Here is a 27362-nt window from a genome sequence, read left to right on the forward strand (position 1 = left end):
AAATTCGTTCTTCCTGCAACGTCTACTGTGGTAATTATTTTCAGAATGGTTTGGTTGCTGTACCACTTCCTCCCTTGTCGCCCCTCCCCCTCCCCAAATCCCGTCTAACAAGACATTGCACCCCCACTCCTAACCTAGATCCTCACTCCCTGTAATTACTTTAAGTACTCCTGTTTTTTCCAGGCACCATAGTGCTTTGGAATTCCCTTCCAGTACAACTTGAAAGCCCAACCCTGAACCATTTTTAGGCAGGGTGTAACCAAAATTTGCACACAACGCTTAACATGATAGACCTGTTTCTTTAAACTGCTTTTATCTGTAAACCCTTCTTTTTTTTTTACCACTATCAACTGTATTCATGCTTGCAATACAATCGTGTATTACTTTTATTTCCTGTCCTTCTACTTTTAAAATTATTGTACAGGCGCGCAGCTGCAAGAAATACTAGTAAAGGGATGGGCAGTAAAAAAAGATAATAGATAAACATTTAGTTAATATATGTTTTAAAAGAGAGGCTTTAAAATATTCGTTTTAGCACATGCAATTTCTGCTCCCTTTTGGGAAGTTTAAAGTTTATATTAGAGGAAAAAAGAAGTAGAACTACGGGGAAGGTTGTTTGAACATCGGGTTGAACCGTATAGTGCTTCTAGACACTACCTTTGAACGGGCGTTTCCTTGTCAGCTCAACCCATCTTTGCGGGTCTTTAATAAGGGCGAAAATTCTTCCCATATGATTTAAAAACCACAAAAATTAGTCCGACAGAAGGATGTTTCGGCATGGATAATTTTAATACATATAATTCCTGGTTACGGTTAGTACAATGAACAAAGGACATCATAGGACACGTCAATCAAGATGGAAACATGGTAGCCCAAACAAACGCAGGTAGTTGATACCATTGACCGAGGTTTGCAGACTCGCATAAAATTATCTCAATTTTCAGGCGAACAATTCTTGTCACTTTTGCAGTAGGAAGAAACTAAAGACCGCCGGTGGTCTCCGAACACCAACGTCATCATTTGGTTGCAAAGAAAATTTTAACAGGTAATATCATTACTCTTCTTATTAAAAAGTTATATTGATCAAATGAGTAGTTTTTAAAGTTTTCATGGTATTATTGCTATGTTACGTGAACGTACTTTCTTTTACTCCATGTATATAAACTGGGTCGGAGTCAACAAATCGCTCAAATCCAAACATGTACTCAATTATTGCTCTGGGTTAAATTTCTCGAAATATTAAGCATGTCGAAGAAGAAAAGTCTGTTATTGCATTATATATTCGATGCTCTTAACAGGTTAATCTTCTTAGTACAGGATAAAATGTTTCGAGAAATCCAGCCCTTAAGTACAAAGGCCAGTTCCAGAAAGTTGTAACAATAATTGTAGTTGAAAATCAAATGTCTTGTTTACATAAAATTTGTCATCTATTTCAGGGTTAATCCCGTGATCTTTTAAATAATACTTTCAGGGAATGCTTTCCCTTTTGTATCAGCGTCCCCGAACTGGGATTGGCTAACTAAAGGACAATTCCATACGACCTCCAATCCGAAAAAGTCCGTAAAATTTATGGCAAAAAGAGCAAAACCCGGAAACTCCAGAAAAACGATTTTAGTATATATAACCCTTGAAATCACTAATGTTATTAATTTGATACGTTTTTTTATTGCTCATTATTACTTACATTTTTAATAAGAAAATTATTCCTTCAAATTTAAATCCATAACGGTTGCAAAGAAAAAACCCAGGAAGGTCATTAAAATAGAAACCCCCCGTAAAATGCCCAAAAAATTATCTTGGAAACCGACGAGAAGAAATGACTGTCTTACAAGCGGACATTAAGCACAAACTGGGGAAAGAAACGACAGTGTCTAAGTTAGTGACAAACATTAATGGTGTACACATTTTAATTTGGTGTGTATATGTACGTTTTGTTTGTTAGTACGAATGAGAAAGATGATTGATTCATCTTTTGATAATTTATTTTCACATGCAATATACTTTTCTAATTTTGGCTTCTCAAGGGAAAAGGGTTTAGAGTTAAGTTTTTTATATTCAAGAAAACATGTTTCATAAGGTTTGGCTTCTTGTGAATTTTGATACACTTAATATGGTATAGAAATAATATTATACAAACCCGGGATATTAAATTAGACACATAACTAACTTAATAACAGTTCTACCGATGACATGTTTTTTCACAGTGAATTTTGGACATTTTATCTTTTATGCGTCATTAACAATGCTTTAATTACCCTACCTCCTCCCCCTTGCCTTTAGAGGGCTATTGAAAAAGTACAGTATATATAATTAACGGTTTTGTCGTAAGTTGGTTTTACAAAATTTTTTTCATTCTTACTCAGTTTAAACGGACTACGACAAATCTAACTAAAAACAGGATTATTTCATGACTTTTAGTGAACTTTTTGTGTAACATTACATTGCTCTATGTTACCTTTTGCGATGATTTGTAAGTAATGAATGATCCTCATCTTTTTATAGCTTTTCACTTGCTTTTGTTTTTAAATATAAATTTTTTCATTTTCTGTCAAATTTTTTTTGTTTGCTTTTAAGGTTTTACTTTTAGTCTCCTACCCTGTTTTTCCCCCGGATCGGAGGGATAGGTAGACTGTCTATCATAAAATTTAGTCCAAAATACGTTGTTTTAGGTTGGTAGCATTGATATATGATTCTTCTTACTCATACCGGTTCATAGGAGATTGCTGTACTGAAGTGTTTTTATTCAGTTGTTAATTTTATTGTTTCATAATTATTTTCTGTTTTTAAAAATTTTTTGTTGCATTTTTATTTAGTCGCCTACCAGTTATGTCAGCGGAAACGGACCATGTAAACGCTTTAAATATACGTTATTAAAGGTTCATTTAAATTTTTCATATTCAAAAATCTGTTTTTGTGGTGTATACGATGCAAGTGCCAAAACCCAAAATCAAAAATGTCGAATGACACTTCGTGGTAAAACTTATAATGTAGTTTAAAAATGTCTTTTTCTTAGTTTGTTATGCTTACTGACTTTCAAACAGATTTTAAATAACTTAATTTATAATAGCATTATATCTAAATTAGAGCGTATCCCAGTTGCGAGCTGTATTCCGTTGATACTTTTTTTTTCTTTAAAGTCACAATTAAGGTTACCATTGTTTAATCATTTTTATGAAGAATTATAAGATCTCATTTCACCGAAAGCACATTCATGTACGGTTTTTGGGAAAAAGATCTTTTAGAGTCTGTTTTTGTTTTTAATTTACGGCCATTTTCAACATTATTCCCGTTATATCAGGCAGCCAGTTCAACTAACCATCGTTCCTGGAAAGACCAGTACTAGACGTCAAAGTCCGTAAGCACTGCCTACTTTCTCACTAAAAATCCTAGTCGTAGCACAGCTCGAACCTGCGACCCTCCGTGAGAGGTTTCAGAAAATTACAAGTGCACCCAATGTATCTCCTACATTACGACTCAGACTATAATTATATAATGAGTATACAAAGGCACATGGTGAAAAACTGAATACTGTAGCATTTATAAAGCATTCCCGGGTATCCACGCATTATAATGCATAAATGCATGGAGCTCAAAGTCAAATTACCATTGAGTCTTTGGTATAATTTAAATGCATTCTTACCTAAAGTTTGAGTTTTAGATTTGAAAAGGACAATACTCCATGTGGATATATTTTACCACGTCTAGTATGCAAATGGAAAAAAGCGATGTGTGCATATGTATTACCGTTGCAGCGTAAAAAACGATGAGCGTTTTTGTAAGAATTACCACGTGTATATATGTATGTTCTATGTGCAATAACAATTTAAGATATTACTGCCCTAGTGTATAAATGTACACTATTTCTGATTACCACAGTGAAATTTTGTATTTCTGGAAAAAAGTTCAGAACTACCGTAGTGCCACAGTGAAAGTACTGGTGAAATGGGCTACAAATGTCACAAAAACTGCGGCAGACCGTTTGGGTTTTCAAACTTCTAGAATCCGGAGCCGCATAAGCAGACATATAAAATAGCTTTAAAAACCGTAGCGTAAATGAGTAATTAATTAAATTTTAAAAACTGAGTTCGGTAATTACCGCGGCGAGCAACCATCAAACCAATGAGTTTTTTTTGGAGGTAATGATCCTTTAAAACGTCTGAAAGGATTTTCTTATCAAAAAATTGCGATAACAATGATTTAGTACATTATTGCGCATTTAGACTTTTGGTTTTGTTTTAAATTTTATGGAGACTGTATTTTTTGCGTAATATTATTTTTGTATGTCATATGAATGATTTAACTTATTAGTTTAAATGATTTATACCGTTTTGTTATAACATAATGAAAGTTTACACTTCAGATCAATTCTGCAATAAATAAAAGCATTCAAATTCCCCACAGATCAAGAAAATTAAAAAATTCCGGTAGTCCTACGCTGTTACGATGTCGGGAATCTGGACCCTCGTTTTAATGGTACGTTTTTTAGGCGTCCCGCGGTATCAGTCGGTGTATGATAGCGGTAATAGCGACCCCCGCTTTTATGGTACGTATTAGTCTGCTACGGTAGCCGAAAGGATATGCAATATTTTGTATTTAAATAAATGTCTCTGTTGCTAAGCAAGGGATCACTTCTTGTAGTGTAAAGAAACACACTTACTTTTGTAAGAATTCTAGGTTCAAGTCCTAGCAAGAAGCCCTATGCACATTGACATAACTTTATATGCACATAAACATCATTAGTATATAAATACATATGTAAAGCAGTTCCCTAGCCTGACTAAATTTTAAATTTTAAGAGAAAAATGAGTATTTTTTAATTTTCATGCATACAACTATTCATATCAATGAACATTTTAATTTCCAACAAAAATTTCATTTTTTTTTTATCCCTGACAAGATTTTAATTTTAAAAATAACTTGACGACAGCTCTAGGACCTGTTAACATATGCAAAAAAATTGGCCGTAAAACACTGCAAAGTCATAGATTTTGGGGGGTACAAATTTTTTCATGGATTTCATAGTTGTGTAATTAATTTCTAACAAGCCATAAATACCATCGTTTTTATCTTAAAAAGTTGAATTCTATAAAGTCGTGTCATGAAATAGCCATTTCAATATAGACAAAGCAGTTATCAATAACAAAAATAGAATGACTATTAAGTCTGTAAAAGAGCTGATCCTTGTTGCCAAATGTTGTACAATTTATTATAATGCTAACTTCGAAAACAAGTTTGCACAAAAACAAAGAAAAATATCAAACAGGGAGTGTCACGCACCAAAAGCGCAGCCTCCTCAAAACGAACCCCCCAGTTTGTTTCAATTGATAATGCCTTGTCTCATTAGTGCCTTGATAATGGTGACTTTCCCCTTGTGACTCACAGGTTCTGTTGATTGTTCTGACTGAGCTCCTAACTCACCCATTTTGTCTGCCTCTTCATTGCCTGCAAGTCCACAATGGGATGGAATCCACTGTAGTGCTACTTTGCAGGTTAAAACTCAGGGCGCTGCATTCTCCTGGCTACTGCGGAGCTTTATTGTTGATCAGAACTTCCATGACAGACAGTGCATCTGTAAGAAAGACGACTGAGGAACTTTCTTCTGCCGAGTCTTCAATCATTGAGACGGCCTTCATGAGTGCTTCAGTCTCTGCCTTGTAATTGCTGCAGTGTTTTCCTGTGGCTGCGTGTAATGTAGAGAAATTTCAATTCACCGAAATACATATAATTATATACATAAGTGTCAATTATGTTTAATAATGTATATCCATGGTTTCTGGTCCCCCCTTAATACAGTGACATAAAAGTTCAAAGTATTAAGTATTATCTGATCAAGTCAGGGGTGTCATTAGATGCCATCCAACTCATTGTTGCCAGATTTTGAATGTACAATGTGTCATCAGAAAAAAAAAATGTCAGAGATTAAATATGTCAACCATTTTTTGAAGAATGTTAATTAATATTTATTTAAGCAAGTTTTTGTGAGGTAAGATACACTCGCTGGCCTAAAATACAACTGGTTACTTAAATCAGTCCAGCACCAGAGTCAAAGTATATGTGCTTTGCTTGAACCTGGAGTAGTATAACATCATCTATTTTTGCACATTAACTACATCACAACTGTCAAACTTTGCTGAGTGTGTCTAAAACAAGGAAACAGCAATGATTTCAATGTAGGACCCCCTCAAAACTTTTGTTGACACATGAGGTGCCATTTACCCTGTCAAATAGCCTTCCAGACACAAAAAAATAATGTTTTTACATGGGCATGCAGGTTCCATTTTTTTCTATTTCCATTCAAAGACAACCACCCTCAACTGTGCATGGAATTTAGTTGTGAATTCCAACAAGTACTTACTTCACTAAATTGCTATAGCCAGGCAGCTATAAAATACTTCAAAATGCACAGAAAACATTATATTTCCAGATTTTAAGGATATTTTCATGATTCAAAGCAACACATTTTTAACCAATCAGCTGAAGTCTCATTGAATGCTACGGGTTTCCCTACACATTTTTCAACCAATCCGAAGCCGGCAAGTAATAACAACATTTGACCTAAAGAAAATATAAAATTTCAGTATACATGCATTTCAGCTATTATTATTTTAAAGTAAACACTTACCAAAGTAACAGATGTGTTATTTTTACTCTCATCCAAAATCCATGCCTCTTGTCCCCGTTTATCTATAGTGTGTCACAGTGTCTTAAATGAGCTATATTGAAAATATGGAGTAAAACTGCATTTTGTTATTTAAATGATCACCATGGAGTTAATGTTGAGGCAATATACATGAAACTCCTCCTGTATTGAATGAATATAGTCCACTTCAACCAAATACTACTTACATACACTTTCAAGTATAAATGCTACTGCAAAGAGCTGTTTTCATACCCCAACCATCACAAAAACAGTGTTTTTCTGCATTATCAACACATTTCTCATCCTAGGGAATACTGAAAGTACTTAAGCATCAAAATACAATAAATAAACACTAGCTGATATTAACATAAAGATTACACAATATTGACACTGTCATTAGAGCATTTTGCACCTTACATGTCTTTCAAACAGACCTCTGCTGCATACTCTTTTCATCAGTTTTTGGCCACTATGCCATAGATATAAGCATTTTTCCCATTGAAAGACAACAAATTATATAAAAATGATGCAAATGTAAGCAAAAGGAGGCATAATCTTGCCAGGTATATCAATTTTGCTGTTGAAAATTGCTGTAGTCTCAAATAAATGACAGTCAACCACCTCTGAGTGCCATTTTAAGGTTATTTTCACACATATTTTGACCATGGAAATGGAAAAACATATTTTAGAACATAGTTTTGCAATTGAGAATGCCTGACAAACTACTCTTGCATGAAAATAATTATTGTAGAGGCCCAAAATACTTCAATGAAACAGTTAAAAGCAGAAATATAAGAATTACAAACAATTAAAGGAGATAATTCACTTAAAATATGTATTACTTTTTCATTTCTGATAACTCCTTGGCTCAATTTTGGCATTTTTCTGACAACCTGACTAACAACAAGACTAAAAATGAGTTAAAAAAGCTGTACATCATGCTGGAAAGCAAATAAAATATGTATCAACTTTACCACCAAAGAAATATGTTCAAATGACAAATACCTCTCCTGCTCTATCCACAAGACAGCACACAACAGACTACTGTTTGATCCTTAGAATGCCTATATAATGTAACTGAAGACTGCCACTTAAACAATACAAGTTAAATAACTAATTTTTGTAATATAACTTCCAGCTGAACCCCACAACAACACATTTTACTGAATAAGTGATTCTAGAGCAATGTCTATCTAGCTGAGTCTTTACACAATATTCATATGTCATTTGTACTGTTTTGATAAAATATTGTGAGCAGCAAGCTTACAGATATTTTAATATTCTACTTTCAATGTTATTCCTGCTTCCAATTGAGCTTTTGAGCATCTGAATCAGTAAAAAAAAACTGAAATATGTGATACATAATCTTTGTTCACACAAAAAGAGAAATAAAAATGGCAAAAATGGCGCCCCGGTGACTTTCATTGCTTCAAGGAAAAGAGAAAAAAATTATATGTATAATTTTGAAGGTTGTAGGGGCAAAACTTAAATTAAGTCTGCCTATAACTATGTATTTTTAGTGTCATACCTCTACATTTATTTATCAGTAAGCATTCTGGCACTGTCAGTACATGGTTTTCCTACAATCTTGTTCAAAAATCTTCATGGAACCACAGCCAGTTGAGTATGTTCTGAGACCTAAATAAAAGATTTACAAGAAAATAACAATGCATTCATCCAACACTCTACCCCTCCTTAATATCCTACTCAATGAGAAAATTCTGAATCCATGCAGACACCAAAAACTTGAAATATCACTTGGATCACATGAAAACACATATTTGAAATATTGATAATACAAAGTTTGAGCACCTCTGGCCTGGTCTTGATATTGGCTAAAAGTATCTACCTACTTGTTTAAATTCCTGCAATTATAGTACTGAACAACTTTGGAAGCTTTGATTCTGCTAAAAACACCAGCAGAAGCATGTTAAATAGCAAAATCTATTTTCTGTACCTGTTACTTCAGTTAAGTCACAGTTGAAATGAAACCTTCTTTAGGTCAGACACTGCTATTTAATTTTTCCATAGGCTTACATTGTAAGAAATGACTCTGTAGGACCCCCTCAAAACTTTTGTTGACACACGAGGTGCCATTTGCCCTGTCAAATAGCCTTCCAGACACAAAAAAATAATATTTTTACATGGGCATGCAGGATCCATTTTTTTTCTATTTCCATTCAAAGACAACCACCCTCAACTGTGCATGGAATTTAGTGGTGAATTCCAACAAGTACTTACTTCACTAAATTGCTAATTTCAAAGTTAAATATATAGCCAGGCAGCTATAAAATACTTCAAAATGCACAGAAAACATTATATTTCCAGATTTTAAGGATATTTTCATGATTCAAAGCAACACATTTTTAACCAATCAGCTGAAGTCTCATTGAATGCTACGGGTTTCCCTACACATTTTTCAACCAATCCGAAGCCGGCAAGTAATAACAACATTTGACCTAAAGAAAATATAAAATTTCAGTATACATGCATTTCAGCTATTATTATTTTAAAGTAAACACTTACCAAAGTAACAAATGTGTTATTTTTACTCTCATCCAAAATCCATGCCTCTTGTCCCCGTTTATCTATAGTGTGTCACAGTGTCTTAAATGAGCTATATTGAAAATATGGAGTAAAACTGCATTTTGTTATTTAAATGATCACCATGGAGTTAATGTTGAGGCAATATACATGAAACTCCTCCTGTATTGAATGAATATAGTCCACTTCAACCAAATACTACTTACATACACTTTCAAGTATAAATGCTACTGCAAAGAGCTGTTTTCATACCCCAACCATCACAAAAACAGTGTTTTTCTGCATTATCAACACATTTCTCATCCTAGGGAATTACTGAAAGTGACTTAAGCATTCAAAATACAATAAATAAACACTAGCTGATATTAACATAAAGATTACACAATATTGACACTGTCATTAGAGCATTTTGCACCTTACATGTCTTTCAAACAGACCTCTGCTGCATACTCTTTTCATCAGTTTTTGGCCACTATGCCATAGATATAAGCATTTTTCCCATTGAAAGACAACAAATTATATAAAAATGATGCAAATGTAAGCAAAAGGAGGCATAATCTTGCCAGGTATATCAATTTTGCTGTTGAAAATTGCTGTAGTCTCAAATAAATGACAGTCAACCACCTCTGAAGTGCCATTTTAAGGTTATTTTCACACATATTTTGACCATGGAAATGGAAAATACATATTTTAGAACATAGTTTTGCAATTGAGAATGCCTGACAAACTACTCTTGCATGAAAATAATTATTGTAGAGCCCAAAATACTTCAATGAAACAGTTAAAAGCAGAAATATAAGAATTACAAACAATTAAAGGGAGATAATTCACTTAAAATATGTATTACTTTTTCATTTCTGATAACTCCTTGGCTCAATTTTGGCATTTTTCTGACAACCTGACTAACAACAAGACTAAAAATGAGTTATAAAAGCTGTACATCATGCTGGAAAGCAAATAAAATATGTATCAACTTACCACCAAAGAAATATGTTCAAATGACAAATACCTCTCCTGCTCTATCCAACAAGACAGCACACAACAGACTACTGTTTGATCCTTAGAATGCCTATATAATGTAACTGAAGACTGGCCACTTAAACAATACAAGTAAAATAACTAATTTTTGTAATATAACTTCCAGCTGAACCCCACAAACAACACATTTTACTGAATAAGTGATTCTAGAGCAATGTCTATCTAGCTGAGTCTTTACACAATATTCATATGTCATTTGTACTGTTTTGATAAAATATTGTGAGCAGCAAGCTTACAGATATTTTAATATTCTACTTTCAATGTTATTCCTGCTTCCAATTGAGCTTTTGAGCATCTGAATCAGTAAAAAAAATCTGAAATATGTGATACATAATCTTTGTTCACACAAAAAGAGAAATAAAAATGGCAAAAATGGCGCCCCGGTGACTTTCATTGCTTCAAGGAAAAGAGAAAAAAAATTATATGTATAATTTTGAAGGTTGTAGGGGCAAAACTTAAATTAAGTCTGCCTATAACTATGTATTTTTAGTGTCATACCTCTACATTTATTTATCAGTAAGCATTCTGGCACTGTCAGTACATGGTTTTCCTACAATCTTGTTCAAAAATCTTCATGGAACCACAGCCAGTTGAGTATGTTCTGAGACCTAAATAAAAGATTTACAAGAAAATAACAATGCATTCATCCAACACTCTACCCCTCCTTAATATCCTACTCAATGAGAAAATTCTGAATCCATGCAGACACCAAAAACTTGAAATATCACTTGGATCACATGAAAACACATATTTGAAATATTGATAATACAAAGTTTGAGCACCTCTGGCCTGGTCTTGATATTGGCTAAAAGTATCTACCTACTTGTTTAAATTCCTGCAATTATAGTACTGAACAACTTTGGAAGCTTTGATTCTGCTAAAAACACCAGCAGAAGCATGTTAAATAGCAAAATCTATTTTCTGTACCTGTTACTTCAGTTAAGTCACAGTTGAAATGAAACCTTCTTTAGGTCAGACACTGCTATTTAATTTTTCCATAGGCTTACATTGTAAGAAATGACTCTGTAGGACCCCCTCAAAACTTTTGTTGACACACGAGGTGCCATTTGCCCTGTCAAATAGCCTTCCAGACACAAAAAAAAATAAGTACTTACTTCACTAAATTGCTAATTTCATAGTTAAATATATAGCCAGGCAGCTATAAAATACTTCAAAATGCACAGAAAACATTATATTTCCAGATTTTAAGGATATTTTCATGATTCAAAGCAACACATTTTTAACCAATCAGCTGAAGTCTCATTGAATGCTACGGGTTACCCTACACATTTTTCAACCAATCCGAAGCCGGCAAACCAATCCGAAGCCGGCAAGTAATAACAACACTTGACCTCAAAGTGTCGAAAGAAATTGATGTCATCAGTGATCACCCAGATTTTGGAAGATATATGGCTTTTACAATATCAAGCCGGGAAAACCATCAACCTAATCTGTTGACATTAGTATGGCAGTATGCATAGCATGACGTACGACTTACGCAAGCATATTAGCAAAAGTATTTTCAATTTTTTGATTTTGTATAATTTTAATTTAATAACATAATGTCACTGGATAAGTCCCTGGTGAAATTAAGACGAGTACCTGATTTGAAGTTTACTATCGTTACAAATATTTTACTTTTATACTGTTAACTTACTCACATTTATGAAAGGATACAAAAGAAATAGGGTATTTGTTATCTGTGAGGTTCATTTCTGAAGTATTGACATAAAACATACACTGTGAGGTGAACTTACAGATATGCAACTAGAGTAACCGATTATCCGATTAATCGAATCGGTTGGCTTGTCCGATTATGCCGATTAATCGGTTGGCAAATCTAACCGATTTGCCCATCACTATTAACCACACTTAAATATTGGTAGAAGTCGTAAAATTAGCAAAATTACATGATGGCAAAACTATATTCTGTTGATATTTTTATTTTTAATCAAACATATTGTTGTAATAGTATGTACTTTCAGTAATTTTAAAGGTATTGGCGAAATAACACATAGATGTTCGGATATTTTGCCACAGATATCGAAACATTTTACATGTATTTTTATTTTTACTTACTACCGTTTGATCAAATGCGAGCTTAGCAGTATCGATAATAAGTTTTGTACATTTAGATTATACAGAGTCTGGTAAATTTTGATCCAAATTAGTCCTGTGTTGAAAATCCGTCAAAACCTATATTCACAAATCTCAAACCTTGAAAAACATACCAGTACTTTTAATAAATGTGGTAAATGCAGACACACTAAAAAATTTCAAGCCTCGCTTGCTTGAAAGAAATATATAACTAAAACAACATATCATAAAATGTATGTATGGATACTATATATCAGCATTTCGTGAAACGACTTATTTGGCAAACTAACGCAAATTTATTTTAAATGTTTTTAACATTTTGATCTCTGACTCACAGTTCTGCGTCTAAATAAATTTATTTGGCCCTTGTCTCTCTACATTATATTATGTCCAGACCCGGTCTTGTCAAAAACAGCTCCATGATCGGGCAAGGCCAGGTCGGACCAGACTGATCAGGAAAGGCCAGGACAATCCAGGTTAGGAATTAAAACATGACATTCGCCAAAGCAAGCAACATACTCAGCAAGGAGGAGAAGTCAAGACAGGTTATTATTGCTCAATCATCAACCATCAACACTAGCCTATAGATTGATAAAGCAGGAATAAAGAATTAGAAATATCAGGCCTATACCTACACGTGCACATAGTAACACTATTCAAAGATATACTAATATAAACTTCTAACGCCCCTTGACCTTTTCAACGATATCGGTCATAATTCTAATAATACATTATTAACTATCTTACGTATTTACACAAATATAGTGTTAACACCATGTCAAAGTTTAAAAAATCAGATTGTTTAAAGATTAAGAAGCCATTTCACTCTAATAGATGACTTATTACGACCCCTACCCATTTTTATTTAGGTCACACAAATACACACAAGAAACTTAAACTGATGGCCTTACTATAACGTGTACAATGTACATCCAGTTTTAGTTACAACTGACTGAACATAGCTGATCGAATCAATATTGGGAAACCCCACTGCAATGCATTCAGTATGGAGTCTTGTGGAAGAAGGTGAGAAACATTTTGTTCTTTTAAATATCTTTAGCTAATCAACATACATAGATGATGGCTTTAGGAATTAAACCGTGAATGTAACGTACCTTTAAAATTATAGTAAAGCTAAATGTATAAACCACAAAATACATGACATTAAAGCGGCAAAATATGTATATATATGATGTATACTAATATACAGTTACAGATAACTAATATAATTTTGATATAATTAATGTAGAAGTGACAAGAAACTAAATCAAAGGAGCATTTATTCCTAAAATAATGCTATCAATTGACTTTATCTTGAGAACAAAGGCTTCTTCTAAATTACAACGACAATAACATTTAGGGCCATAAAAGATATCGATCTATATATTTGTCATATCAACTGCTGTAAGCTGATTGTTTTAATAGCTTAAATTTAAAGAAAACATAAGTATAAAATCTATATATTAAATTCCATAATTCAGAAATGAAATTAATCGGGTAACCAGATCGGAAAGTTCGATCTATATTTGGAAACTAGGTAAAACCCATGCGAAGGTTATTTATAGTATCACTATTTATATGACAATGATTAAAGTTAGTTATTGGCCTATAATTTAGTTTCAGGGCAAGTACGGATCAATAAAAGATGTGCAACTCTGGACGAAGGAAGTTCACACATCTAGTGTTTAATGTTAAAATAAAGTGACTCCCAAGACTGGTGTATATATCATACCAGTAGGGGGATTTAGGCGTAAAAAAATGTTCGTTTCCGGTATCCCGACCGGCCTAAATTTTTGGCCCGACTCTAAATGTTTTTATGGCCTCGGAGAATAATTTTTTCAACTTTTTAACAACAATTTGAAAAACTGCACTTTTTATGCTTTAAACATGCTCAGTGATGTTAGAAATCAACTTACTGATGCTCCAAAGTCATAACCCCCTTGTTTGTATTCATTTTTTGACACAAAAATAATTTCTGAAAAATCTTCCTTAATAAAAAAAAATCCAAAAAGAATTTTTTTTCCGACCTACCTACCCTAATTGTTTTGAGCATGTTACCGTAAACGAAGAACTTTTTTAGGCCTTAAGGCATTGTTCCTTATGTTATAAGTGCAGTTTTAACTATTATGTTACTGATATTTCTTTCGAATATCCTCCTCATTCACTTATTAAAAAAAAAGCGTAAGATGTATGGAAAACTGGAACACCAAAGCCATGCAGATATGGGAAACGCCGTTATGTGCCTGTTGCGACGTTATCGCTTTGCTATGTCATTTAACAAGAAGAGGGAATGACACATCAAAAGATAACTGTTCTGATACTATATAATGTATGAAATAAGATAAATTACTTATAAAAAAATTTAATGCTTTTTACTTCTACATTTTATAATGTCAACATGTTTTCCGTGTATTTGGTCTTGCGAAAGGAAAAGTTTAATACCTAGCCCCTTGAATTATTATGGCATACCACCTTTATGCATTTAATCTTACTCACATTTAAATTGTACCCTGAATGACAAAAATGTATCTTCTGTATTATAGATGACACACTAGTCCAAAAAATGCTTAGTAAAATTAAATTTACAGATTTTACAATGTTTCATCCTCAATTTGAACTTCGGTACAGTCATTTTCTTCATACAGTCTACTTTCGGTAACACTGGTTATAAGCGATGAACATTCTATTACGGTATCATACTTTTAGCATACACTGTATGCATAGTCACCAGTGCTATTATCAATCTTATTTAATACATTTTACGCAGTTGTTGTTTAAATATGTACGTAGAATATACCCATAGAAAGATCAACATCTATATCCATATCTATTCGCTTTAAATGAATTATTGCAGCAGTTTTATTATATTTTCCAGTCATGCTACATTAATAATAATGGATGAAGTGATACCAACAAAACTGAAGTATGTCAGCCAACCTGACAGAAAATTCTTGTGTGATTTTTGTCAAAATGTTATGCAAAACGCAATGCAAACATATTGTGGACATGGGCTATGTGAAAAATGTGTTGGTCAAATATTAAGTAATGATCACGGACAGGGTGTTGAATGTCCTGGTCACGAAGAAGACTGCGAGACTCTAACACGGGATCAGGTAATTAAAACAAATTTCATCAAACGCATTTCACAATACTAGTATTACAATTAGCAGATATGATCGTGTTGAGAAACCCGACCTTCAGTGGTCAGTGCTTAAAGTTATAGAATTTGAATCCGCCTCTGCGTTCGGGCCATGCTCAGGTCGCCATTAGAGGAAACCATTTAGCTGGCTTGTGGCAGGTCGGTGGTTCTACTCAGGTACCCACCCGTGCCAGAAGTATTGTCAGGTGCACCTTTTTACCGTTAAAAATTACGCACTCAACATGAAAAATATGTTATGAAATATGTCTGCGCGACTTAAACTCAAAACGAAAAAAAAATCGAAATCAAAATACGTATTTAGCGACAATTGTTGTTACTAATAAGAGATAATTTGACAATGATGATGAAATTATAAACACTTTTGTAAAACGAATTCTTTTAGGTACACATATTTTGTAGACTTATATTATCTCTTCCATCTCGTCATATCCAATCACAAGCCCTTATTTAAGTATTTAAAAAAATACCGCTATGTACAATTTCATTTCATGATGCAGATCTTTCCTGATATGTCCATGAGAAGAGAGATAAAAAATCTGCAGGTTTACTGTGTATTTCAAAAACGAGGATGTGAAGAGCAAATGAAAGTCAGACAACTACAGGTAAGGGCAATGAAAAACAACCTAAGGCAAGCGGTAATCATGACAATAACAGTAAATTCCTAATATTTTGTTTTTGCTTATAGTCTAGCTATTGCTTTAAGTCATACTTTACATTGTCGTTGTAATTTAACTTGTCTGTTTATCAGTCTTATTTTATTTAATTCTTAATAATATAATTGCAGCAATTTATTGATATGCCCTACGAATACCCGACATCTGCAGTAGTGTCATGAGATTGCATAATATTATGCATGTGTGTTAATATAACGTCACTAGACGGTTACTTATTTTGCCATGTGTGTCTTACATCATGCCATAGTTAATTTATAATTATTTTCAATAATACTATTTCAGGATCATATTAAAATCTGTAGGTACCGTTCTAGGCGATGTCCGAATGGCTGTGGCACCCAAATGCTTGACAAACAAATTGATTATCATCTGAAAAACGAATGCAAGCACATTCAGTCGGAAACAGGTATCCATTTTACCACTTCATTATAATTAGATATCAACGTTGACTCTTAAGTTTGTTTATGTACTTTCTAATTCATTTCAATTAGAACTATTCAAACTATTTCGCTATAACTCTATACAGAATATATTTTGCTAATGCTGTTTCTGTGGTCCACAGTTTATATATTGATTAATGTAGTATCTTGTTCAACTGTAATACTTAAGAAAGGAAGGGAAAACGCATTGGTTAGTTATTGCATATGCAGCTAAAATATATATGTGTATACATTATAGATGAAACAGTTCCTGATGAACTAGAAGACGATCCTTTAACTCGGAAACTTTACGAAAAAGCCATAGAAGAGGGGAAAGAAATCGATAAGACTATCAGAGTAATGGTGGTCGGTTGCTATGGTCAAGGAAAGACTACGTTGGTACAACGGTTGTTAGGACAACCAATTAAAACGGTTGAAAGCACAAATGGCATCGATATCCACAAATGTTTGATCGCACAAGATGGGGCAAAATGGGAATCCGATGTAGTAGATAATGACCAAGACGACAGTATGAAAAGGTTAGCGTTACTTGCTAAGACATCAGAATTATCATTCTTAGACTTTGAAACTGATCTTGAGGTTCAAGAGGAAGTCGAAAAATGTGAAGAGTTTGAAATTTTAGAACAAAAGGACGCCAGTACCTTTGATGAGACTTTTTCTGGCATAAACTTGCAAACAACTCAGACAAGTAGTTCTGCAACTACCTGTCCTGACGAAGATACTTCAAAAAAGTCAGTTTCTGATCCAGTGCAGTTTAAGAAATTTTCGTCAGAGCTTAAGAAATGTCAGTCCACGAACTCTGATTTTTCCAATGTTAAAACAGAACATGTAAACATTTGGGATTTTGGTGGACAATACGTGTTTTATGCCACACATCAGCTGTTTCACTCAAGAAATGCTATATACCTCCTTGTTTTCAAATTAAATGAAGCCCTTGACACAAAAGTTAGGGATGAAGACTGCCCTGACCAATCCAACTCAAAGATGAAATCCATGAAAGATTATATTGAATTCTGGGTAAATTCGGTACACTCATTTGTTGGAAACGAGGAGGGGACAGATCCCCCGATTATTTTGGTTGGCACACACAAAGATAAATTATTAGATGAACTTGAAGCAGACGAACATTTTGAATCTGTTAGGGAGTTGTTTGATGGTCGGAAGTTACTATACCATATTCAACCAGATACATACCCTGTTACTGCGACAAATCCAGCAGATGATACTGTTGAACAACTCCGATCTGCTGTTACCAAGATTGGAGAGAAACTGGCGACAAAACATGTGATTCCAGCAAAATGGATTCCACTAGAAAAGGCTTTGAAAGACATTCAAAATGAAAATGTCATAACATTTGAAAATGTCTGGCAAATAGACAAAAGAAACGAATTCCCTATCGGAACTGAGGACCAAGTCAAACTATTTTTGAAATACCACCATGCAAGAGGAACGTTCTTTTACTTTGACGAAGGGGAAATTTCAGACTTTGTTGTTGTCAAGCCACAGTATATAATCGACGCTTTCAAGTGTATAATAACATCAAGAAAGTTTTGTCAAAGACAACCACACTTAAGGCCTTTATGGAAGCGTCTTGCTGAAAAAGCAGTTCTAGAGCCTGGTCTTCTTGACAGTACCTGGGGAAATGATCCTGAAAACCGGTTCATGAAGTTCAAAGATGTTTTGATCTTCTTTTTGAAAAGACACAGAATAATCGCCGAAGCGCTCAAATATGACGAAGATGAATGCACAAGTTCAACACCGCTTGGTTTTTACATTGTACCAAGCTTGCTGTCGACAACGGACAGTGGTGAGATTGAAGAATTTCTATATGGAAAAAGATGTACACAGGTCTCACTACTGTACTTGTTTGAAAACGAGGCAATCGTTTCGACGATTTTCCAAAGGCTTACGGCTGCAGCCATAGGAACTTGGCCAGTTGTCTGTTTCAGAGGTCAAGACATGCTGTTTGAACACGCAGGTGCGTACAAACTACACATGAGTCATATAGGACTGATGCAACATGTTAGAGATAAAATAGAACTGCTAGTAGTTCACCAGTGTCCAGAAAAAAGCGTTGCACCCGAGGTACCACATTATTTCCGTAGGTTCGTTGAACTCATGATTGATCAAGAATTCATGAAGTTCCGCGGGAACGATTCGCCTGTCCAAGACTATCAACACTATGCACAAGCTGTTAGATGCTTCCATGAGCGCCATAACTGCAAAGGAAGTGAAGCAATGTACGATTTGAAGACATTGAAATGTATACCAGAGAAGATAATTTGCTGTCCTGATAACATAGGACACGGAAGTCTGTGTATAGCAGAAGTATTAAATGCCTGGTACAATCAAGACTTCAGAAAAGATATTCCGAAAAGAAAATTAGCGAGAAAGGAATACAGTGAGCTGTCCCGCGCTATTGGGTATGAATGGCACGAGCTAGGGTGGCATTTGGGAATCGATGATGTAACTATACAGCATATTGAGATGGACAACCAGCGTACGGCGATGAGGATATACGAGATGCTTTTGACATGGGACAGACAGGAAGCAGAAGAAGCAACTCTTGACGTTTTGATTGATGCCATACGCCAAATTCCACCAAAAGCGGTAAACTGGGACATTGTAAATAACATAATGGACAAATTCTACTGAATGACGATCAGTTTGTTTTACTTTGAACTGAAAATATTCATATTTAAATACATCGTTTACTTCACACAAAGGGCATTAACTTGACGTTTGAATTTGATTCAGAAACTGTAAGGCCAGTCAGGAATTTTAATACATTTTATGTACATACTTTAACTTTCGCAAGGGCATATCGTTCTATTGACATGAAGTAGATCTGGGTACTTTTTAAAAAAAAATATCTTTAAAAGTTTTATTGAATATTAATTGTGTACACAGATAGGTGAATATATATGTACTTTGCACTGTATAAATTAGAAAGAAACCGAAAACAGAAAATGTATTCCTTGCTTTTGAGATAAAATCATGAACTTGAAGTGGATTTGCGCATATTATCGGAACTTTGAGGTCCGATTTTGTTCTGCTGTTATAATCCTTCTATAGACTTTGAAATATTATTACTACGTCAGAACACTGTGTAGTCAACTCCTACAGTTTCTACCACTTGAAACGAAACTTAGAATATATCATCAGCGCATATTGGCGGGACTTTCATAGCCTACAGTTGCCATTCAATTGAAAAAAGGAAAGTTGGTATACTACGTCAACATAATTCGGGCGTGCGAATATTTTCGGGGCTTTCATATCCGATTTTTTTTCTGGAGTTATGACATTGTAGTGGACTTTATTCATTATTCTGTCAAACACTTTCAGGGAGTGTGGGTCTATGCGTCATACAATGTTTGCACCTTTTTGTTCTACCTTTATCAAGACTTTGAGATGTTTTTTCCTTAAATATGACATCTTTAAACATTGATGTCATCGTATCTTAAAGTTAGCAGTCAAATCTAAATGCTGAAGTAAAGTCAATTTCATGCAAGTTTCATTTAAGAAATATAAAGTCAAAATTCTGCCTCCCATTTGATGCAGCTACAAAAACGTACAGCTATTTTATTACAATTTTATTGGTCCCCATGGTGATCGTTCTGCACGATATTAATCTTGTATTAGTTGTACTGTTTAATTTTTCAGCCTGTACACTTAGGATCGGATGGATCCAATACTTCGTTTAGTTCTGCCCATTATTTTCTTGCTTAGGATTATTTTAACTGGTTACCATACGCCGGGTTTTTTTTATAAAATTGCTCTCTGTATATCAATGAAGGTTCCATGTGCACCGCCGTATGAATACATCTGCAGGTGTCTTTAACCTATAACATTTTTAAATGTTGAATCATTTTGATTTTAATTTCAAAAAAACGGATATGCATTTTACAAATGATATAATTTATGAAGCTACATATCTTAAGACATCAACGAAATTATGCCCGTTTGATTCTAACGATATAATGAAAAACTCCTTTTATCAGCATGTACCTACTATACCTACTATACCTACCCTATGTTTTGTTCACAGGAGATAACTCCCGAGGCTATTCATGTTTTGTGTAATTATGTCCCTTTTCTTCTCAAAACATAATCAGAGCCAAAAAAGATCGGTCATAATATAATTGAATAACGAATGGGAAAAATAAAAGGATTATTTAGTTGATAGCCAGTTTAACAAATATCCTTCACCGCTTGTTCATCAACATCCTCATGATATTAAATATTCCTATTTTTAGATGAAGAATTGGACTAACAGTGTTATGCTAGGTTTCTATTTTAGAAATTATACTAGACACTAGCCACTGAAATAAGACATACGCAGAGTGGGAAATTACCAGTATTTTAAAAGGCATAGAACAAAGTTACGCTTGTAATTAACTACAGTAAGTTATAATATTACTAAATTAAATTAAATATTTAGTAATATTACTTAATATATCGTTCTCAAGAGGGTGGATATCACGCAAGAACAATATGTTAAATTTCATTCGGCTACCTTGCTTTAGATACACTGTACAAATTATGCTCGCTTCAAGTTTAGTAGGAAATGATATCATTAGGCATTTGAGCAGACAGAGAACTAGATCAATGCCAAAGCAGCAGATTGATGTTTTATTTATGGGCGTGTCCGTTAAAATTAGGAATTTCAAAATAATGTAGACATATAAAAAGTTGAATCTGTGTTATTCAATTATCATGTAAAACATTTACCTCGAAACATGTGCAATAGGTTTCAGTAACGTTTACTAATTAGCCATCTGCGTCCGAGGAGGAGGAGGACTTTGGGATCTTGGAGAGCATTCAATTTTGCTATGATAGAACTCCGCCTAAGCCGGTGCTAGGGGGTGTGAGGGGAGTTATTACCTCTCATGAACAGGCTCAATCAAACCGAAGTGCTAATTAATATGTTGCTTGGTAGCGTTCCATACTTCCAAAGGATCTTTCTACAAATTTTATTGTCTGTAAATCAAGCGTTCATTTATCATTAGAGCTACAGAGTACAAATAAATGAATGTTTCTCATTGCAGAGTTGGTGCAGCCGTTCTGCGCATGCGCGAAAATTTTATCAATTGGAGCGCACGGCAAAAATACTCATTTTTTTGCATGTCCGCACGCATTTAGTGTATAATATGCATAATATACTGACTAAAGGTTAGGGTTAGTATCACCATGGTTACAAAATATATACATTTAAGATATTTTCGTTCAAATTTAGTTAATCCGATATATACCGGAGTCTGTAATATATCACAGGCGCACCAACTCTGTATTTAGTCACAGCCCAAATAAATCACGACGCTATTTAATTGGATTAATCCAATCAATTAAAGTGGCACTGAGGGCAAATGAATAAAGACGTTAAAATACAGGAATAATCCGACCAATTAAAGTGCAGTGATGGAACAAACTAGCCGAGCTGGTGACGAAGCTTTTAACGCTTTCATAGTTTTACATGTTCATCATGGTTAAACATACTGAAATGTTTTTTCGGGGGTGGGGGGAGTGATTACTTAGTCTTACTTTGGTTCATTACTAATAAGTGTTTGTTTTTTTTATTAATTGCAACATTTTTCTTTAGACTAGATCACATTTTTAATGCGGATTTGCAATTCTCAATGTTATATTTCTTATATGTTTGCACACGTTCTGCCAACTGAGGTTTATTTGGTTTATGGCATATTCTAGCGTTGATCATGGCGTTTGATATAATCTGCTTTAAGGCCCTTGCTAATGCATAAAATGGTTTAGCTGCAATGTAAAAATGGGAAGATAAAATTGTCCATCAAACCCTATAGTAAATACACATTCCGTCCGTGTTCATGTGAGCAATATTCCATGAAGGCAAATAAGTCTTCTCTTGTGCAAAATAGAAATGTAAATACAATATAGAATGATCATTTAAAACAATGCCTGTGATATTTTATTTTTAAAAAGAGTAAATGTAAAAAAGGTGTTTGAGAAGTATATAAGAATAAAAACAACTGCAGATAGAAAGGGGTGAATAGTTGATGATAAGCCGGGTAAAAGTAAAAAGTTTGTGTATTATACAATGTATTGTCACTTATTTTTGGTTTTGTTTGTTTGTTTTGGGTTTAACGCCTTTTTTCAACAGTATTTATATTATGTACGTAACGACGGGCAGTTAACCTAATCAGTGTTCTTGAATTCTGTATAAGTACAAACCTGTTCTACGCAAATAACTGCCAACTTCTTCACATGAATCAGAGGTGGAGGACGAAAGATTTGGCAGCTCTGAGGAATACGACGAAATAACAGCACATATATTATGTCCTCATTCAATAGGAGACGCATGAAAAGCATTAGTATTGAAGGCATATATGTCCTCATTCAATACAAGATATAACATGATATAACATATATACAGTAGAGAAAATTTACACGAACTAAATCACCACCACAATATACCAGACCAATTACGGCAAAGCGCCTAGCAGTACAAACGAACACGCACATGCCACAGCAAATCCACTAACCCAATAAGATTAGTTTCGATCCTGCTTTATATACGAGCCCGAATTGTACTACACATTCGTACTGGTTTAACATTTGCATATATATACTCAAATCTCTGTTTTCTTGTCTCACAAATCAGTAGTGACATTTTAGTCTTTTTAACTGATTGGGACCAGAGAAGCTATATTTTCTCTCTCTGAAAGTAAACTGGATCTCGATGATACGTTGAATATATGTATAGATAATTTGCATTAAGGGATATAACTAAATTCAGAACATTTGACTTTCCCATACTTGAGATCCGCTAGGATACAAGTTCGCATTATAAATTATTATAAGTAGAGAAAATTTACATGAACTAAATCACCACCACAATATACCAGACCAATTACGGCAAAGCGCCTAGCAGTACAAACGAACACGCACATATATATATATATATGTCCTCATTCCAAAAAAGATAAGAGCATTATTATTGAGGGCATATAGAAATTACTTCCTTATTCCAAAGAAAACATAACATGACAGCATTATCAATGTAGGCATATATGGCCTTATTCCAAAGAAGACATAACATGACAGCATTATTATTGTAGGCATATGTGTCCTTATTCCAAAGAAGACATAACATGACAGAATTGTTATTGTAGGCATATCTGTCCTCATTCAAAAGAAGACATAACATGACAGAATTGTTATTGTAGGCATATGTGGCCTCATTCCAAAGAAGACATAACATGACAGCATTATCAATGTAGGCATATATGGCCTCATTCCAAAGAAGACATAACATGACAGCATTATCATTGTAGGCATATATGGCCTCATTCCAAAGAAGACATAACATGTCAGCATTATCATTGTAGGCATGTATGTCCTCATTCCAAAGAAGACATAACATGACAGCATTATTATTGTAGGCATATATGTCCTCATTCCGAAGAAGACATAACATGACAGCATTATTATTGTAGGCATATAATTATGTCCTTATTCCAAAGAAGACATAACATGTCAGCATTATTATTGTAGGCATATATGTCCTCATTCCAAAGAAGACATAACATGACAGCATTATTATTGTAGGCATGTATGTCCTCATTCCAAGGAAGACATAACATGTCATCATTGTCACTGTAGGCATATATGTTCTCATTCCACAGACGACATAACATGACAGCATTATCATTGTAGGCATATATGTCCTCATTCTGTAGAAAAAATATGACAGAAGTTTGTCATCAGTATCAATCAATCTCTATGGCCATGCAGATGTATCAAATATTAGTTCATTTAAGATGTCTACACCTGTGCAAAAGTCATCTATATCAAACGTAAACACATAAAAATCATCAGCTTTTTGTACGATTGATTTAAATGACTGAAAGTTAATACTGTTTTATGAGAAAATTTAAAAAATATCTTAAACGATTTCACTTCGTGATTAATACCTGCCATGCACTTACTATTTATTTCAATTTATTTTAGCTATTATTAAAGGCTTCAATTGCCGCAAAAAGTACACCCATGATACAAATAAAAAGGCTTTATATAAGCAATGGAAATTCAATTTGCGAACTCTATGGGCGATATTTCACTGTTTATTTCACTATATGCTTGAATAAAAGATCCATAGAGCTATAGTGTCATTTTGTTTTCAGTTGCAGATATGGAATATAATGGCGGGCATTGATGTTATAATTGAGTTAAAACGTAAACAATTGGTTCTGAAAATGTACCCTTTTTAACAATCTATAGATTCGATGCTTTAACTTATAAACTTCTATTGTGTTAAAGCCTTAAATTCATAATGTCGATTTTTTCAACATAATGGATAATAAAACGATAAAATAAATAAGGCACTTTTAATGGGGATTTAAAATAAATGGAGATATAGGGGATAGCATACATAAAATGTTTGGAAGGATATGAGCAAAAAAGTAAGTATGTATTTTCATACAGAACCAGATTTTTCGCATCCAATATGGCACATGCGTTGCTAAATACGAATGTAGAGGATTCGAACTCTACGTAGATCATTGGCCTAGCTTTACATAAGGACAACATGGCTGGCGACTCAGCAATCACAATACCGCCTCATTCAAACACTCTGCATACACGAACTACGTAGCTATTTAAGGGCCAAAATGAGGATAACTACATCATACTTTCTCAACAATTTAACTGAAAAATCAACTTTGCTTTATCCTTTAGAAACCATATATTTTCAAATTTATTGATTTATTTTGTAACAGAAATACCACCCTGTATGTCAGATGATATCGTAGACATTAACATTTTCGCTCCGGTACGGTGAAGAAGTTTCATTTCATTTTAACTGGTAAAGGTATTTTTGATGAGGAACTTTTGCAAAATAAAAATCAAAGTATTCTTTCCCCTTCAAAGCGAATTTGACTGATTTTCCAAGCAGTTAGTGGTGTTAAGTTTTGTATAGAATACGATTTTCTAAATTCGTTTCTTGACACAATGCCTTACTTTGTCATGGTAAGAAATTCAATAATTTCATGCTGAGCAGGTATTGTGTATGTTGGAGTTTATGAGCCCTCTCCGACAGTATATGGTTGGATGGGCCATAGGTGTTAAACAGTCCTTAAAATGATTTGCACATATGTTCAAATTTTGTCACAGTAAGGGTCTTTAAACAGGCATCAAATTTCAATAATTCATGGTATTTGCAGGAAAAGTTATTTTCATTAGCTGAGAGGTGCACAATTCAGTGACGCGATTAGCTACAATTATGTACAGTAACTGAGGCCAGAGAAGGGAATACTCAAAGTTTAAGAAATCTCGTTTTTTATATGTTTTATATGTATACTACTGCAGAAATTGAAATACGTCCCCATACATTTTTGAGAATAAAGTATACAGAGTTAGTTAAATTGTAATTCGTTCGGTATCCGTTATACAGTAAGGAAGTGATTAAAGGCAGGTTTCGTTGTTACTGCATACTTGGTCTCAAGTGAAGACAGTGTTTTCGAACGGCGCCATTTTGTTCATGTTTTTGTAATGACGTCACATCGCGCGTGCAATCTCGCGAAAACGGCCATCATGACTTGATATTATTCCACAAATGTTGTTTATATGAAAATATTCGCTTTTTCTTTTTATACAAAACACAGACTGAATTTTAATATTCATATATAGATGATCTTTGACACCTAGGTGGCGAAAATTGAATTATATAATAAAACCCAAACGCGTAGTCGTATCCGTATGGCTTAGAAATCTGAGACACTGACTTTTTTCCTCACCGATGTGGGTTCGAGCCTCATTCGGGGCGTAGAATTCTTCATATCCAGCTGGTTTACGATCCAGCTGGTTTACGAATGGTCGCTTGTTCGACCCAGATGAAATAATGCACGGAGAGGCTACTGGGGTCTTCCTCCACATTAAAGCTGGAACGTCGATGTATAACCTATAATATTTGTCGGTGCGACGTTAAACCCAACAAAAACAAAAACAAAAAACTTTTGTCTGTCACCACGAAAACTAATTCCCAGCTGCATGATAAACTTACATATTGTTAAAAAACGTATTGCCTTTATGTCATGTTGTAACCAGTAATTGATACCTGACAGAGAAAATGGATACATTTGTTGTTCTTGATTCCACATTTAATACGCGGACACACATGTACTTAACCCAGGAAATTCTCTAAGAATCGATTAAAATGCATTTCAGATAAGTTTGTAGAGATTTATTAAAGTTTAAATATATTAAAAATTTAAAAGCGGGACAAAATCTTGATCGATATGAAACTAATCAATTTCTACGACCACGAAATTCTAGCCTCACAGCCGTATCCAGTTAGTTCATATAAGACTTCTACACCTGTGCAAAAGTCATTAAACGTAAACACATTAAAGCCATCGGCCTCCTATTCAACGTAAGATTAATTTAAAAAGCTGAAAGTAAATAGCGTTTTATGAGAAAATTTACAAAATATCTTATACATATTATTTTCATTATTAATACGTGCCATGCACTTACTATTTCAGTTTTCTTAAGCTTTTTTTCTAAAGCTGCAGTTGCCGCAAAAAGTACAGCCATGATAAAAACGAGTAAAAAGACATTATATAAACAAATTACAATGGAAATCTGTTTTGCGATGTCTATGAGCGACATTTCACTGTTTATTTCACTATTTACTTAAACATGAGCAGCAAAATAAAATATTCATAGAGCTATAGCGTCATTTTATTTTCGATCATAAATAATAGGTTAGAGACATTAGATTATAATGGCGGACATTC

The 27362-nt window shown here is 34.0% G+C and overlaps 1 protein-coding gene across 1 annotated transcript; it reads left to right on the plus strand.

Moving 5' to 3' along the window:
• Nucleotides 1-15979: 15979 nt before the first annotated feature.
• Nucleotides 15980-19563, plus strand: LOC123536712 (uncharacterized). The gene is made up of 3 exons (XM_045320087.2): nucleotides 15980-16081; nucleotides 16436-16559; nucleotides 16832-19563. The coding sequence occupies exons 1-3, from the start codon at nucleotides 15989-15991 to the stop codon at nucleotides 19246-19248; spliced, it is 2634 nt and encodes an 877-aa protein (XP_045176022.2). The 5' UTR covers nucleotides 15980-15988; the 3' UTR covers nucleotides 19249-19563.
• Nucleotides 19564-27362: the final 7799 nt, after the last annotated feature.

This window comes from Mercenaria mercenaria, chromosome 17, assembly GCF_021730395.1.
Source record: "Mercenaria mercenaria strain notata chromosome 17, MADL_Memer_1, whole genome shotgun sequence".
Lineage (NCBI taxonomy): Eukaryota > Metazoa > Mollusca > Bivalvia > Venerida > Veneridae > Mercenaria > Mercenaria mercenaria.

Coding starts and splice junctions, on each gene's coding strand:
- LOC123536712 (XM_045320087.2), top strand. CDS start 15,989: ATGTCCATGAGAAGAGAGATAAAAAATCTGCAGGTTTACTGTGTATTT. Junction 16,082..16,435: donor TGAAAGTCAGACAACTACAG/GTAAGGGCAATG, acceptor ATACTATTTCAG/GATCATATTAAAATCTGTAG. Junction 16,560..16,831: donor GCACATTCAGTCGGAAACAG/GTATCCATTTTA, acceptor TATACATTATAG/ATGAAACAGTTCCTGATGAA.